This window comes from Populus trichocarpa, chromosome 5 (genome assembly GCF_000002775.5).
Source record: "Populus trichocarpa isolate Nisqually-1 chromosome 5, P.trichocarpa_v4.1, whole genome shotgun sequence".
In the NCBI taxonomy this organism is placed as follows: Eukaryota; Viridiplantae; Streptophyta; class Magnoliopsida; order Malpighiales; family Salicaceae; genus Populus; species Populus trichocarpa.
Genome location: NC_037289.2, coordinates 3,242,125 through 3,258,011, shown reverse-complemented (window position 1 = coordinate 3,258,011; position 15,887 = coordinate 3,242,125). Strand labels below are relative to the sequence as shown.

General features: G+C 35.6%; 3 protein-coding genes across 5 annotated transcripts; 2 read left to right on the top strand and 1 right to left on the bottom strand.

Moving 5' to 3' along the window:
• Positions 1-435: 435 nt before the first annotated feature.
• Positions 436-2,222, top strand: LOC18098951 (protein IQ-DOMAIN 19). The gene is made up of 4 exons (XM_052452904.1): positions 436-831; positions 915-1,115; positions 1,338-1,925; positions 2,027-2,222. Exons 1-4 carry the CDS (start codon positions 466-468, stop codon positions 2,045-2,047), a joined length of 1,176 nt encoding a protein of 391 aa, XP_052308864.1. The 5' UTR covers positions 436-465; the 3' UTR covers positions 2,048-2,222.
• Positions 2,223-2,257: 35 nt separating this feature from the next.
• On the bottom strand, positions 2,258-9,557 carry LOC18098950 (multisubstrate pseudouridine synthase 7). 3 transcript variants are annotated; one of them, XM_024601210.2, is made up of 20 exons: positions 9,350-9,557; positions 9,090-9,168; positions 8,757-8,978; positions 8,220-8,434; positions 7,413-7,485; positions 7,064-7,120; positions 6,620-6,699; positions 6,469-6,531; positions 6,230-6,317; positions 5,978-6,080; positions 5,747-5,850; positions 5,407-5,480; positions 4,783-4,847; positions 4,457-4,635; positions 4,143-4,210; positions 3,969-4,029; positions 3,594-3,631; positions 3,431-3,499; positions 2,981-3,320; positions 2,258-2,674 (listed from the first exon to the last, which is right to left on the bottom strand). In XM_024601210.2, exons 1-20 carry the CDS (start codon positions 9,439-9,441, stop codon positions 2,645-2,647), a joined length of 2,100 nt encoding a protein of 699 aa, XP_024456978.2. In that variant the 5' UTR covers positions 9,442-9,557; the 3' UTR covers positions 2,258-2,644. The 3 variants fall into 3 exon arrangements, with proteins under 3 accessions (XP_024456978.2, XP_024456979.2, XP_024456980.2); XM_024601211.2 differs by lacking the exon at positions 2,981-3,320 and having other exon boundaries at positions 9,350-9,546; XM_024601212.2 differs by lacking the exon at positions 2,258-2,674 and having other exon boundaries at positions 3,134-3,279; positions 9,350-9,545.
• A 1,557-nt stretch (positions 9,558-11,114) lies between these two features.
• On the top strand, positions 11,115-15,347 carry LOC18098949 (uncharacterized). Its single transcript, XM_006382712.3, has 9 exons — positions 11,115-11,409; positions 11,778-11,842; positions 12,913-12,961; positions 13,678-13,772; positions 13,918-14,003; positions 14,092-14,151; positions 14,276-14,357; positions 14,508-14,621; positions 14,877-15,347. The coding sequence occupies exons 1-9, from the start codon at positions 11,223-11,225 to the stop codon at positions 15,045-15,047; spliced, it is 909 nt and encodes a 302-aa protein (XP_006382774.3). The 5' UTR covers positions 11,115-11,222; the 3' UTR covers positions 15,048-15,347.
• The last annotated feature ends 540 nt before the right edge of the window (positions 15,348-15,887 follow it).

Below are 15,887 nucleotides of genomic sequence, written 5' to 3'. Positions count from 1 at the left end.
TAACCCCAACCCCGCCACCCTTTCTTAACCAATCCCATTTTGCGTGGAACAGCACCAAGGACTGAGGATAAACTAGCCCTAGAAAAGACACTAGTTTGAGCAGGCGTGAAAGCTCCATCAAGGACGTCGAATCTTTACCGTTAACCTTTTGGAGTGTGGCAAATGGCTTGATCAGGGAAACTTCTGCAGGCCTTAGCCAATAAAATATGACACGAGTACAAATCCACTTGACCGGTGTCAGGTCGAAGAAGATGTATACATAGATACAACATGCATGCATGAGTCAACAAACATCAACATCATTATAATGGTGTATAAATAAGGACCGAGTCCTTGTGCTCAAGTAACTGGAAAGTTAAGACAGGTGCAACTCTTTACTTTGCAATCATATAGTTGCTCATCATTTTCTCGAGTGACTGTTATATATGATTTGAAGTAAGATCTTAGATGGGGTGATACGAAACAATGGGAAAGGCAAGCAGGTGGATGATTAATTTCTTTCTAGGAAAAAAGGAGGAGAAATGCAAGAAGAAAGATATCTATTTCTATGCAGAGAAAGATACAACAACTGCAATTGTACCTTCGAATCCAACTATTAAGAGGAGATGGAGCTTTGGCAAATCTGCGAAGAAAGAGAGAGTCTGCAAGGGTCGTAGATCTCTTGACTCAGTCATCACCACCCCATATTTAGCACATAGATCATCATTTGCATTGCCAGCCACTGAAGCTATTAAAATAATTGTCCCACAAACACGTGCAGCAAATAGAATGAGAAAGGCAGTAGAAGATGCAGCTGCCACCAGGATTCAAGCTGTCTTTCGTTCTTACCTGGTATTCATACAAACTTCCTTTCTACTTAATTTTTAACCAACCTTCATGGATCAGACATGTATATCAATTGCTCCATTTTTCAGGCCAGGAAAGCTTTGTGTGCGTTAAGGGGATTAGTCAAGTTACAAGCATTAGTAAGGGGTCACCAGGTGAGGAAACAAACAGCTGCTACTCTTCAGCGAATGCATACACTTATGACAATACAAGCAAGAACTCGTTGTCAAAGAGCTCAGATGGCCAGGGAATCACAAATTTCCGTGAAAAGCAGATCATCAAGACACAGAGTAAGTAGTCGATTTTTATCTGCAGTACTTTACAAATCACAGTATCTTTTCAAGAATGAACTATACGGCCAGCTAATTTCAAAATCAGAGAATTCTCCATAGCTCTAAGTTCCGTCAACATTAGCATGATACAATACCTTGCTGTACCATCAAGGCTAATGAAAAACATGAAATCTAATCGTCAACACCAAATTTATGATGCTAACTTGAATTCATACACAGGAGGCAGTTGATGTTAATTTTCATGAAGTACGGGGAATTTCGAGCAGAAGTGGCTATATCAATCATCCATTAATAGACAGAATAGAGAGAGAGGTTCCCAGATTCTACTCCGGGGAACTACAAATCTCTAGGCAAGAACATCAATACAAGGAGTTCTGCTTCACATCACAGAACAGTCCCTCAATCTGTTCACCACCTTCCAGAACCCCAGGAAGAGCCTCTTTCACTTACGAGACACCAGACTATGCCAACACTCTTTCTAATCAATTTTCAATCCTACCAAACTACATGGCTGACACAGAATCTTCCAAGGCTAAATTCAGGTCACAGAGTGAACCGAAACAGCGGCCTAAACAAAGCATCAGAGTTCAAAACAAGCAAACAACTTCTATGGATGGATTGCTTGTCCACCAAGATGCTCAGTCACAATGTTCATCTTCGCACTCAAAACACATGGCTCATGAAAACCAAGACCCATGGTTTATAAAACTCTATCAACCAACAAGGTCAAAAGATAACAATTATGATGCCAGCATCACAACCAGCACTCGCCATTCCAACTACAGCAAAGTTCTTGTCACATATGAGGTGAGTTAGCAGTTGAGGTTCATGTCAATATCTAACATTTGAGATTTACTTATCCTCTTAAATTTTTTTGGTTGTTTAATCCTTTATTCTTCTGATTGCAGCCCCCTCTGAATATCTACTGAAAGTTCATTAGATGCCCACGATACCAACTACAGATGGAACCATCATACAAGTTAGTTGCTATGATGCTATCATAGTAAAAGCGTTGATTGTTGTAAATTCATGCATTCAGTATCAAACTACCGGAGCTTTTAGCTCACCCACGAATACTTGACAAAAATAAATTATTTGAATTTACTTGGTTTTTCTTCAGGGAAAAACAACGCATGATCTTCAATATAAGAGAAACCATAATTTCATTACTATTAAGCTACGAACACAAATTACCAGAAAAGGCAAGGCAGTAAAATCTTGTTCGTTATATTTCCTGTACCAACAATGAATCACAACCCAAGGAAAATAAACAACAGGAGCAACGAGCTGGGTAGTTTCACTGTCTGCTATCTAACCTGCGTGAACATCGAGTCTCTAGACAAAATGCTTAAGAACTTCATGGTGACTTGACAAGAGGCATAACATCAACAAGATAGGTGGGTCGTTTGGTCACTAAACCTGTGCTGTTCAGGAATACTTTAAAAGCTCAACTAAAAATTGTTTGCTCACATAAATTAGTAACTTCTGCTCCCTGGAAAGTACATATCTTTTGAGCAGTGATGTGCTCACTGGTTCAATGTTTTGTGGTATGCAACCTGCAAATATAGCGAATAGTTAGTAAGGTGGCATGCACATACCTGCAGCTTGAAAAACAGAAGGAAACTATGACAGCTAAAAACACAATATGATTGTTTTAGTAAAGGATTTTCAGGCTGTCACCCTTATTTGGATCTAAAAGTTCAATTGATGATATTTTTTTTGTGATTTCAGTTTAAGCTGGAGAAATATATCCATTTATTTTTTTTGGGCAAGTCTAGGGTGTCTGTGGAGGTGGGGTGGGGCTCCTTTAGACTGGGAATCCCAGTAACACATTAAAGAAGAAAATTTTTAGAAGTACATACAGATGTTGATGTTTTCAGCAGCTCTCTTATGGCCATTGTTGCATAGCATGAAGCTGGAAGGGTGAGGCTTAACTTGAGAGCCATCTGGGTTTCCTGCCAATTAGAACCAGAGACTTGTTCTGACTCAACTTCTCTCTCACTCTCCTCATTAGTGTCAGATGATAGAGCTATACTATTTCGGGAGCACACTGGTAGCTTTGTGCAATCAGATAAATCGTTGTCCTCGTCTCCCTTCCCTTGTTCCTCTTGTTTTATTATGTTTGTTGATCCGGTCTTGGAAATTTTATCCAGATCTGTCTCTGCCAATGGTTTATTACTGTCATTATATGTAAGTAATTCCCTGGAATGAAAAGAAAGTAAATGATTTATTTGCAGCACTATCCAGATGGCTAGACTTTAGACTCAAGACCAAAGAGCTCTATGTTATAAAAAAAAAGGAAAAAGGCGAACCATTCAAAGTCCAGTGGCTTCTGAAAAACACGCCTATAACTTCCGGTCATACTGGTTATGGAAAATTCCCTGCAAAGAGCACAAACACACACAACCAATCAGAATAAAGTGTGCATGGGGAGAGAGAGAGAGAGAGAGAGAGAGATTAGGTTAGGTAACCTACTTGACACGATGAACGCTTTCAGTCAAATTGATAGCATCCTGATCAAAACAAATAAGACAATCATCAAAAACAATGTAGTCTACTCCCCTAACTTGGAGTGCAAAGAGCGATATATTCAGGAGTCTGCTTGTATTGAGAGATCTTGGGTTTTTGCCTATTTGCTGAGAAATGATAATTTAAGACCATGATGAAAATTTTAACCTGCTCAAGGCTTTGCCAGGGGTTTGTTCTAACCTTAACCTGACAGAGACCTGGAATATGCATGCTTATCTTTCTGATATGTTTAAATGCAACTTTATACTCACAAGCACCAAAATATCCAAAAACCAATTGTGTCATAAAGAAGTAGATAACATGTACTGAGGTATAACAAACCTTCTTTGCCAAATCATGATAAACTTTGGCAATTTCATTTGTTGGAAAAATTACCCTAGATCTGCCAGAAGAACAAAATTACAATGTTGAATAAGAAAGAAAGAAATGAAGGACAATTCATAAATGATTTGTCCATAGTAGTTCATCATTAAGACTATGACGGCTCTCTCTTACCCGGGCATAGGAAGGACAACATCATCAACAGTATAATTTCCAGTTGACATATCTTCAACAGTTACCACCTGCCAGAAGATAGGTAGGCATCTAAAACTCTACTTAAATTAAACAAAATAGGATAATGGTTTACCAGTGGGTTATACATCAGATGAACGTCAGAAAGCACTATCACAATATTAACATTCAATGTCAACATATATGATGGACAACTATGGATGATCCAGTAGAGATGTTCCTAAGGGCACACAGTGCCACATGTTTGCTAAAAATAGCAAAAAGATTAGTACTACAGCTATAATATAAGAGCTGACCTTAACAAGAGTATTTTTCCTTTCCAGAAGATCAGTTCCTGAGGTTTCATCTAAATGACTACAATCATATGTATCATCACAGTTGTCATCGTTACATTCGGAATTAACTCCAACTGTCTCCTTTTCAGAATCATCCCCTTTACAATACACCAAGTCCCCCAGAAGAACTTGGTCAAATCCTGACACAGGGAGAGACAATAACAAATTAGGTGAATAGTTGCAATACCTCTTTGACAATAATGAAGGTGGCATTCAAATCATATGCTTTTTTTGATATGCACACAAAGGAACGCAGAAAAATAGCTTCAGAAAATACAAGAGTATACCATATTTTTGCACTCTCTCACTTGCTGCATGGTTCCACAAATAGCTTTGGTAACCATGCACATACCTAAACAATAGTGACAAGAGACATTAATATAAATCTTGAAATCAAGACCAGAAAGCTAAAAGGTCACAGCACTATTTTCCAGTAAGACATGCTTCTCCATAATCTCTTATTAAGATGACTCATAGAAAACATGGTTTTTCCATTCAAAGACAATGTTTTCTAAAATACTGATATTAGGTTTCACATTATCTCATAAGATCCTAAGCACTTGCATGCTACATACATAAAAGATATCCCTGTTGTACCAATTTTGTGAAGGCAGTGTGCTGTCTTTCTGCATACTAGATAATGTCCTTTCAAGGCAACAATGCATCAAATATTGAAATAATTTCCATGTAATGGAGCATTCATGAGCAATAAGATTTGTGTAGATGCGAACTCATAAATTTGTTTATCAGATGTTCTACTGCAGTGATGTATGTGATGTGTCAAAGACGCTTTCAGAAAGTACTTATGTAAGTATGAAACATAGACTGCCTCTGCTAATTCTTTCCAACAGGCCGTCTATTTACAAGAACGTAAGGAAATTACATTCTAATATTGGTTAATAATCACTTACATCATTCTCAAAGTCCTAGGTATGGCTTTCATGGCCTGCAAGTAGTCGCCAGGACATTTCTTCAAACACTGAAGCTGCATGATATTGCAAGTAAAATGTTTATCGTGAAATGCGAGAGAAGAAAAGAAGTAATCATGCTTCTATTGCATCTGGTGCAAATCTCTTGACAGATGCGGGGCCATCAACAACATAGCTAGTAAATAGATGATACAAATAAATAGGGGAAAGTATCACGTATTAAAGATTAAAAATTTACCGCAACATTTTTCATGGAATCACTGAATACTAGCAGGGCATCAGATAAAGAAAAATTACACAGAAGGGACAGTGGACAACTTACTACAGCCCTTTCAGCAACCAGATGGCGAGGTAATTGCCTTAGGGTCCCTTCAATATCGTTACTTTCCTTGTAGTATTCCCTTGCCTTCCTTATCACATCTCTTTGTATTTAAAGGACTTAGTCAAGGAAAACAGCAGTTCATACTAAAAGTTGTCTTGATAATGTTTTTAGATTCCAATGAAACAGCCCACTGGAGTTAATGGTACAAACATGGAAATAATAAAAGGATATCTCCTTCTCTTGGATCAAGGATCATGCTTACAGCAGTTTTCCACTCTCCTCGGAGCAGTGTGGCTCCAATAAGATGTGTTGGCACAGAACCAGTTCCAAAACGCTGAAAAGAACACAATCTAACATATAAGTCAAATCACTGGACACTAATGTATGCACATAAGATATACTAAGTATTGCAATTGTTGAAGATCAGCAACCACTGTCAGCCTACAACTTTGCAGGCAGCTGAAGGAATCATCAGGGAAGTACCTGTAAACCAAAGTAGTTGATGAACCCATGCCTTCCTAAGGAATCTGCCGCTGCCTTGATGGTGTCTTCAGAATCTGCAATGACCCCTCTAAGGAAATTTGTAAAAGTTGTGAGTCCAAATCACGAGAGATTGAAAAGTGAATGGAATCATGAATGACTTTTTTCTTTGATGAATTGAACAACATTTTCAGCATCCAATAAAACAAAACAGGATTTTGTGTGTGGGAAAGCACTCTCACCGTAGAGTGACTGTGAATCGATTTCCCAGGAGCCTCCCAAGAAGAAGTCCTTCTTTGACATGGCTGAAGAATTATGCAACTCCAACTCATAAAAGGGTCACACAACATATTGGGAGAAAAACACACCAAAAAAAATGAAGTTAGAGCTTACCAGAAGTCGCCCACTTTGATACCAATCAACCTGTCATTAAGAGCAGCTAGTCTACTTGCTTGTTGCTTGAAAACAGTAACCTGGAAGCAAAAAATGACTTTCTCTCTGAAATATCTTCTCCATGGGACTCAAAAAACAGGGTAAATTAGCAAATGCCCCAGCAAAATAACACCACAGACACAAACACAGACGAAGTAGAGTTGTCTGCACAGACACACATACAGCATAATCATGTACAAACAATAAGCATACCATGAAATGCCCATACCCCACCCATACATATCAGTTGAGGAGAACTTACTTTACAATTGCATAGAGTTCCATTTTAATTAATATCCAAAGTGAGCAATAGAGTGCAGGTAGGACCAAATAATTTTTGTAGATAAAAAAACCATAAAGGGAATACTCAATAGCAGCAGATTTAGTGATAGTAAAACGGCTTACTCTTTGAGTTGAGACAGCACGCTTATCCTTTGTACCCGCAAAACCAAATGATTTAGACTGTCAAACAAAGCTATCAATCAAAATGTAGAACATTATTTAAGCATGATAAGAGCATTTTGAATAAATAATGCACATCAACAATTCAGATAGGGAGAAATGGGTGCGGCGTACAACTCAAATCATTCCCATATAAAAAAGTTGGAAAAAGATTGATATGGAAATAAATTTCTCTCTTCCATTGCTGCTACTTTAGCACTGCACTGATCAATTCACAGTAACTTTCTATCGTTCCCATGTCGCAACATGTGAACCAAAATAAGTCACCTTCAACAATTCTAACAAGCTATACCTGAATACCAAGCATCTTTCCTATGATTCCTAAGGCCTCCTGTGTATCCTTGTTCTCCTTGTAAAGATGAAACCTGAAATTTTTTATTCACGGTGCCTTTCAGGAGTTGTTCAATACAAATTAAAAAGAACTCCCATAAAAAAAAAGAAGCAAAATTGCAAACTGGAAAGTGTTCATGAGAAAAAGAAAGTTGCACTTTTGAACCCATAATCTGTTGCCTTTATCATATAGCTACAAGATACATTTCTTGCTTTACATCCAAGCTGACACATGGGAGTATACTTATTGAAAGATAAGTTGTATTGCCACTACTTCCATTGCAACTGTTATAAAGGATTAGGAGAGAGCCTGGTAAATTTGTCACTTGCATGTGAAAAATGCATATGTCAAAAGACAGGAAGACATTATTTAGATTTTGAGTGCAGGCATCATTTTTCTAATAACTGATTCACATATTCTAGTATAAGCTATATACTCATTGGATGGTTCATATTATGGAAATGCATATGGGACCAGAAATTCATAATCTCTACCATATCTTTGTTGTCAGATACATCAGTTAATGTCAGCTTTCACTTTCTTATTTTACTACAATATCCCTCCCAATCCAATGAATCCATCATGAATGGATGAAATTAAGGTTTCTACATTCAACATGTGTTTAAACAGTGATGGATGGTCTCCTTGACTAGTGAATGGTTGAAACCTTTAGGTAAGGTTTACTGGCATGATAACTATAGGAATATAACAAGAAGGCATTAAACTTCTGTATAAATAGCATATCAAACCGCCTCATATACCCACTACCTAAGAAACTTGCCGAGATGTTCTGGCCAATTACTTGAACCTCTGCTATCAAAGGGTTTTTCACCTCTTTCTTTCCGTTTCTTAGAATTTCTGCCATTGTTCTTATGCCCTCCAGAATCTAATCTTACACGAATACATTTTGATGAAGCATCTGGTCCGTCGGTGGTGTCAGTGACGAGGAACTTGAAGTTCTGCTTGAAGAAATTATGCACTGCCTGAAAAAATTCAAAGTAGCAAGTTATCTAACAACAGAAATGCACTGCCTGAAAAAATTCAAAGTAGCAGTTATCTAACAACAGAAATGCACGAGACCAGAATAAAGTAGGCCAAGCATCCTCTTTCACAGGCTCTTACTTTTGGCATCTAAAACCAAATTAAGATCGACTCATTCTAGTTAGATTCTTGGCTTGAAAACATCCAGCTAAAAAAAATATCCACCTAACATAACGATCAAATTTATTTCAACAAGGACCACAACTAACTGAACATGCCAAGCCATGAACATACGGAAAGTAATTTTTCAAATTGAAAACTAACCGTTCGATGTGTTTTATCAGAATCCGGTGAAAGCACGATATGTGGAACGCTATCTTCACTTCCAGTACATGAGTCAACTTGACTTATCAAACTTTCCAACTTTTCAGCGTCAGAATCACCAGCAAGAGATCTAAACAATTCAATTTCAGCTTCATAACTCTTACTTTCACTCATTTTCTCATCAGATACCTTTGCCTCACACTCCTTAGTCTCCTCCACCATCTGAACCAAGAAAAGGGACAAACTTTAACACTAAAAACCTTTCAAAGACATGCCCAAAAAATTCAGAGTACAAACTCTACAAAGAAACCCAACGGAAAGTAACAAACCCACCTGAGGAGGAGGCTCCAAACAGGTCAAGTGAACCACATTTCCATCAGTATCAACTTCATTTACAATAAAATCAGCATACCTGGAAAACACCAAAAAAAATAACACAAAGCATCGAAATTTGTTCCTTTTTCATTAAAAATGCTAAAAAGATTCAAATTTAGAAGGGCCCAGTTGAAATTAAGTGCAATATATGTGTGCGAATTTAGACTTGTACATTGATAGTGTGTTTATGGGGTTGTGGAATTTGAGTAATCACTTGCCTTTGTTTGAGGATGCCACGAAAACCAGGGAGTTGAGAGATGTAACAAAGGATGCCAACGTCTGATTCTTCCATGGCTTTTGATGTTTCCATTGTCAGAGTTTTGATTAAAAAAACAAGAACAAGCAGTGATTGGAGCTGGAACTCTGGAAGTTGAAAGTCTGGTTAGTTGCCCTTTGCCCTTTGTAGGGTTTTAGAACTTGTTTGAGCAGCTGTAGGTGTTTTAAGTGGATATAACTTGTGTTTTTCAAAAATAATTTTTAAATTGTTCTTTGTTTAGAAAAGTGGTAAATTAATGTTTTTTATATATTTTTTATGTAATAATATTAAAAATAAAAATAAAATATTTTAATAATTTTTAGTTAAAAACATTTTTAAAAGTATGATGAACTGCATTGTGAAACACACATTTACAATTTCTTTAAAATCATAATCCTATGTGAAATATAAAGATAAATAATTGAAAAATAATAATTAATTTTAAACACAACCAGTATAAATAAAAATCGAACACAAAAAGAAAATAAATGAAAAGGTAAAAACAATAAGAACATTACTAGCAAAAATTTCAAAAAAAAAAAAGTGACAATATTGGATTATTATTCATCTATTTTATGTTTTTAGCATTTATTCATTTTCACATGTTAATGTCGAATTGAGATTATATATATATAATTTATTTAATTTAAAATTTTATTATTTATTTTTATTTACTTTCTATATAATTTTTTTATTAATTTTGACAATAAAATAAGTTATGTTATTTTTATTTTTTTTATCTTTCTCTGTTCAATTTAGTTTTTTTTAGAATTTTTTTAAAAATTAAATTATTAAATATAAGCATAAGATGTTTCTCATAAAATGTTTATTTAATTTGTTTTCCACTTCGTTACTCTAACGGTGCATGCAATCTTTTTTGGTGTCGATATAGAATCTTTTGTAACTGTATATGACTCGTCTTGATAAGCTATAATAACCTGAGTTATTTCATGTCTTTTTATTTATGATTCTCTATTCAATTTAGTTTTTTTTAAATTAAATTATTAATTAAAACATGAAATGCTAATCTCATGATATTTTGATTAGTTTGCCTTTTGATTTGTTTCTCGAAATGCGCATATGACCTCTTTTGATGCAAACATGAAGCCTTTTGCAATGACACTTGAACCATCTCAATAAACTATTTTTTATGGCCGCGCGATGGTAGGTCTCTAATATAATTTTCTTTTATCTCGTCTTAAATATGATTAATTATTGTCTTTTTTTTGTCTGAGTTATTTACAACATCTTTTTTAAAATTATATTATTAAATTAATCGAGTTTACTTTACTAGGTTAAGCTAGTAATCCAAATCTCATATTTTTCATACTCATTTTAAAACACTAGCATCAACTTAACATTTTTCTTTCATGTAAGGAAAAACTTTACCTGGTTCGCGATATAGCGCAAATCACCTATCCAGTAAATGTTATTTATACATATACTTAGGGTGATATAAATAAAATCAAAAGATGATTCAATTGATAATGAAGTTATATTCCGAGTTTAAATTAAGGTTTCCAAACTTGTTTTAGAAAGTATTTGAGAAAGTGGTATATGTTGTTTTTCAAATTATTTTTTGATTATAAATATATTAAAATAATATTTTTTAAAAATTAATTTTAATATTAATACATAAAACGATAAAAAATAATTTTTTTTTAATTTAAAACAAAAAATATTAAAAAATAAAAAATCGTTTAACCAGTGCGTCAAACGGTGCCTTAAAACAAAATCGTTAGTGATCGCAGATCCAAAAAATAGCCGGCTAAGAAACAGAGTCCTCAAACTCTCCCCCACATAGAAACGCAAACAGAGAGAGAAGGAAAGCAGATATGGTGACCAAATCAGAAGAGACAGAATTGAATAGATTGGAGAGTCAAGTGGACAATGGAGGAGGAGGAGCATGGGAGTATCTCTGCTTGGTTAGAAAGCTCAAAGTTAGGCGTTCTGACAAGGTGTTAAAGCACGGTTTATCGATCCTGAATGATTCCAAGAAAAGATCTAGTCTTGGTTCTGAAGGTGTGTACTTTCTCTCTTTCGATTGGTTGTTTTATTGATTTTCTCATCCGGGCTTTGCTCAATTATGGTAGATTTTGAGTCTTTTGGATTCAGTTTTGTTTCCGGGTTTGAAAGTTTGGAGCTTGATTTGAATTGGGTCTGAGTAAGAACTAATGTGATTATGTAATTTGGTTAGTCAGTTATGAACTTTTTTGTTTCTTTGTTGAATAATTGAGATCTGAGGTCTTGAAACTTGATATTAATTGGTTATGGATTGCTGACACACACTTTGTGCTGGCTGTTTCGATGATTTAAGCTCCCTTTTTTATGAATTACTTGACTCGATTATATTCTTATACTGATTTATTGTTACTTCTTTTTTGATGTAGAATGGACTCTATATGAAGAGGTTGCAATTGCTGCTATGGACTGTCAATCTCTTGAGGTTGCAAAGGTAACAGTCGTTTCATTGCAGCTCAATGTTTTTTGGATTTGAGTTTCAAATCTCTGTCACTTTAGGTGCTTTAGCAGATGTTTCTACTCATCATGAAAGAACTAATTTATGTAGATCAATAATAGTTAATATATTTGTTATATATGGATTTTTAACATCTGAGACTTGTCTCACACCTTTTATTGTTCTTACAGTTTATAATCTCGCCTAGGCACTCAGTAGAAGCTATCGCAAATGATGCTGGTTGTTCATTTAGATGATATGTCCTCATTCCTTGAGATGTCATTAGTTCAAAGAAATAAAATTCATATCTATGCCCCACCATACTTCTTAGTTCTTTTGACATTAAGTATAGCATGAAACCCTGTGTTCTGATTGCTGGTGAAGTGTATTTTGCACAAATCGTTGTTCACCTGTGATTTAATTGATATTTCATGCTGGCAATAGATTTAGTTTGGTGATATGTGATTTTCTGAATGTCGGCTCGCAGTTGGTATTTATTTGGTTCCAGAATGATTTTATGTATTTATTTATTTTTATTATTTTAGACTTTATCTTTGCTTCTATTCTTTCTTAGCCCTTGTCCCATAACAAAATGTGCTTAGAATGTTCATTTGTATCACATTATTCATCAAATTATCTTGCTCCCGAGTTTTTTATTATTGATGTTTGCCTTTCCTCAACTGTCTAATTTCTTACTTGACTATGGGGCATGCTAATTTTTTTCTAATCAAATTGAAACTTCATCATAATAGATTTTATTTTTCTGAACATTCTAATTTAGAATGTTGAGGTAAATTGAGTAAAGAGAGATTTTTGTACATATTGCTGCCAAGGCTATCTATCCTTGAAACTTCATTCGTATCTCTTGTTTTTTCTTTATGTTTTCTTTCTTCTCTCTTTTGTGCATTGCCTTTCAAGACAACTGTTATATACTTGAGTCTTGCATCCATAGGTGTATTTGAGCTTATTTGACTCAACTCATATGCATTTGTTGGTTACTGTAGTTGGGTGGTATGAGATTCTCTGTTTTGAAGTTGATGCAATTTTAAATCTGCAATCTTTTGCAGGACTGTGTAAATGTGTTGCGGAAGAAATTTCCAGAGAGCAAAAGAGTTGGTAAGTTAAAAATACCATATGACCAACCATTAAAGTGTGCTTCAGTGTGTTTATGAGTGTGCATGGGAACTAATGATGAATTTTGGCCTTCTTTTTGTTCATGATTGTTCAATTGAATGCAATGCATAACCCTATCAGGCAATTTTCCTACCATTTAATAGCTCTGCATTAAGAAATTCGAAGATCACATCCTCATTTTTAAATTGCTCTATAAGGTGAGGTGGCAGCTTGTTTTTTCTTTAGTGATAGTGTGGATAATGAGGCACTGGACTTCAAATATGATATCTAAATGTTAATACCATGACCACACACATTCCTTCTTGTGGCTTTAGGTGTTTGCTCAAGAGTTGAGAAATGGAGAGGGCTGGATTTGTTTTTGGTTCAAATGATAGAGGTCCTTATATAAGATTTGCATAGTGTGGGATTAGGAAGGGGGGGTGACCTTTCGCTGGTGTTATCTTTTGATGCTTATTGTCCTTTAGTTGAAGTGGCCTGTGTTGCTGATTAGGGCCAAAAGATCTTATATACTTCAATTACTTTTGGTTCAGGCTGTTATATTTATAAATTTTTATTGGTGGGCTTTGCCATGTTTGGCTGATTTAAATTTAATAATATGAATATTTCCTTCTTTTGTTTTTCAACAGTAATCTTAAGGAATGTTTTTACTTGAATATTAACATGTGTGGCATGGTTTTCTGTTTTGACACAAATCACAGGCAGGCTGGAGGCACTGTTACTTGAAGCAAAGGGATCTTGGGGAGAGGCTGAAAAGGCATACTCAAGCCTTTTAGAGGACAATCCTTTTGATCAGGTAAATTTTTGTATCCAAGTTTTCTCAAAATTAAAATTCCTTGTAAAGCCTCATTTTACTGTCTTTCTCAACTGTGAATTATAATTGTTGTTAATTAACAAAAACTGATGTTAAAAATCAAGCTACTTTCATTTTTCTTATGTAGGTAGTACACAAGAGAAGGGTAGCTTTGGCAAAGGCACAAGGCAATTTGTCAGGGGCAATCGAATGGCTCAATAAGTATCTAGAAACGTGAGGCACAAACCTCCTTTCTAGCAGTTTTGATTATATTAGTTTAACATGGGACTGAATTATTTTTTTTCCTCTTTGCTTTCGTTAGATTTATGGCTGATCATGATGCCTGGAGAGAACTTGCTGAGATATATGTCTCCTTGCAAATGTGAGGAATTTTCCTTTTTCATATTATATGTTAGGAAAGCTACGGTCTACCAAATGACTACCACCGTGTTGCTGCTGTATTATTTATCAGTAGCTTAAGCCCTGTTTCTGCCTTGATAAATCAGGTACAAGCAAGCAGCTTTCTGCTATGAGGAGCTCATATTATCTCAACCTACGGTTCCACTCTTTCATTTAGCATATGCTGATGTGAGTAACTTCTTTATTTTGGTTATATCATCCCCACCTACAGTTCCAATCTATCATTTAGCATTTGCGCAAGAGTAGCAACTGATCAATTCATATAACGACTTCTTTTATGATGAGCACTAAATTGCCTTTGCTTTCCTGAATCAACAGGTGCTTTACACTCTTGGTGGACTCGAAAACCTTCAGACAGCAAGGAAATATTATTCTTCCACCATAGATTTGACTGGGGGCAAGAATACCAGGGCGCTTTTTGGTATTTGTTTGGTGAGCTACCTCATCCTCTTCCTTAATGTGTATGCACGCATGCGCAAATATTTCGCTTCAGAATGTAGTTACATGTATTAGGTGATGCTGGCATTGAAATTTTTTTATTAGGTTCTATTTTCACCTTCCTCAGATGTTTATATAAGCCATGTGCTAGCTTTATTATCATTAGGAGTCTCTGTTTTCTGTTTTCTGCCTTTGACATGGTTTCTAAACTGTGTGACTAACAAGGAATTTATTATTCTTGTTATCCAGTGCACGTCAGCCATTGCACAATTTTCAAAAGGACGAAACAAGGAAGACAAGGACTGTCCAGACTTGCAATCTTTGGCAACTGCAGCTTTGGAGAAAGAGTACAAGCAGAGAGCTTCGGGCAAACTCACTGTGCTTACTTCAGCTTTTAAAAGCTTGAAAGTTTCGTCATAACTGGTTGCTATTTTTGAAGATCTTCTTTGTTGCCCCATATTCCAAGATCTGAGGTGGCCCTCAGTAACCTAGACCAAAGGCTAAAATTTACAAACACTGCAGATTCGTATAATTTAAATGCATTATACTAATGATCTTCGTGTGTTATCTCTTTCCTTGATTTTTTTTCTTTGCTGAGTCCTTGACATGAGGATTTGATGTATTATTTGGAATGCTCAGTTTCACAGACTAGGAAAGTTACAAGGCTTATTATCCTCTCTTGCCTAATTTAGATTTTATACACTTCCTGTTTCCCTCTTATTTCGCTGCCTTCGTTGTTTCGATTGCTCAGTTTTACAGGGCCAGAGATTCGCCATCCGTTCTGCGTCTGTCATGGATGCTGAATTTATGGAATGTGTAAAGTCTGGATGTCGTGTTAGTCATTTAGACATGTTAAAGTTGCAGCTGCGGTTATTACAGCCAACTTCTTATCCTTGCGAATTCAATATATGAATTCTTGGATGCATGTGATTCCAAGGGTTTTCATTCTACCATGTACAATATACATGGTGTGATCTTGCTTGGGATTCACGGGAGTATAAGTATAGCGTGTGTTTGGTATTACGGTAGTTTTTGTAGTTTTTTTCAAACTTAAATTTTTATTATAATTTAAAATAAAAAACATGTTTGATAAAACCAAATAACTTACCGTATCTCGCTAGGATGCACAGAAGATACTTTTGGATATTTAGCACGAAGGGGGAATGTGGAGATGGGAAGGAATGCTATCGGGCAACCCAAAAAAGGCTGGAGTTTATGGATTCCCCTGGCCAATTTCTCTGATTAAGGCAAATTCCGAAT

Coding starts and splice junctions, on each gene's coding strand:
- LOC18098949 (XM_006382712.3), top strand. CDS start 11,223: ATGGTGACCAAATCAGAAGAGACAGAATTGAATAGATTGGAGAGTCAA. Junction 14,004..14,091: donor CTCAATAAGTATCTAGAAAC/GTGAGGCACAAA, acceptor TGCTTTCGTTAG/ATTTATGGCTGATCATGATG. Junction 14,152..14,275: donor ATATATGTCTCCTTGCAAAT/GTGAGGAATTTT, acceptor TTGATAAATCAG/GTACAAGCAAGCAGCTTTCT.
- LOC18098950 (XM_024601210.2), bottom strand. CDS start 9,441: ATGGAAACATCAAAAGCCATGGAAGAATCAGACGTTGGCATCCTTTGT. Junction 6,700..7,063: donor GTGCTGTCTCAACTCAAAGA/GTAAGCCGTTTT, acceptor TTTTGCTTCCAG/GTTACTGTTTTCAAGCAACA. Junction 6,081..6,229: donor TCAACTACTTTGGTTTACAG/GTACTTCCCTGA, acceptor TGTTCTTTTCAG/CGTTTTGGAACTGGTTCTGT.
- LOC18098951 (XM_052452904.1), top strand. CDS start 466: ATGGGAAAGGCAAGCAGGTGGATGATTAATTTCTTTCTAGGAAAAAAG. Junction 1,116..1,337: donor GCAGATCATCAAGACACAGA/GTAAGTAGTCGA, acceptor ATTCATACACAG/GAGGCAGTTGATGTTAATTT. Junction 1,926..2,026: donor AAGTTCTTGTCACATATGAG/GTGAGTTAGCAG, acceptor TTCTGATTGCAG/CCCCCTCTGAATATCTACTG.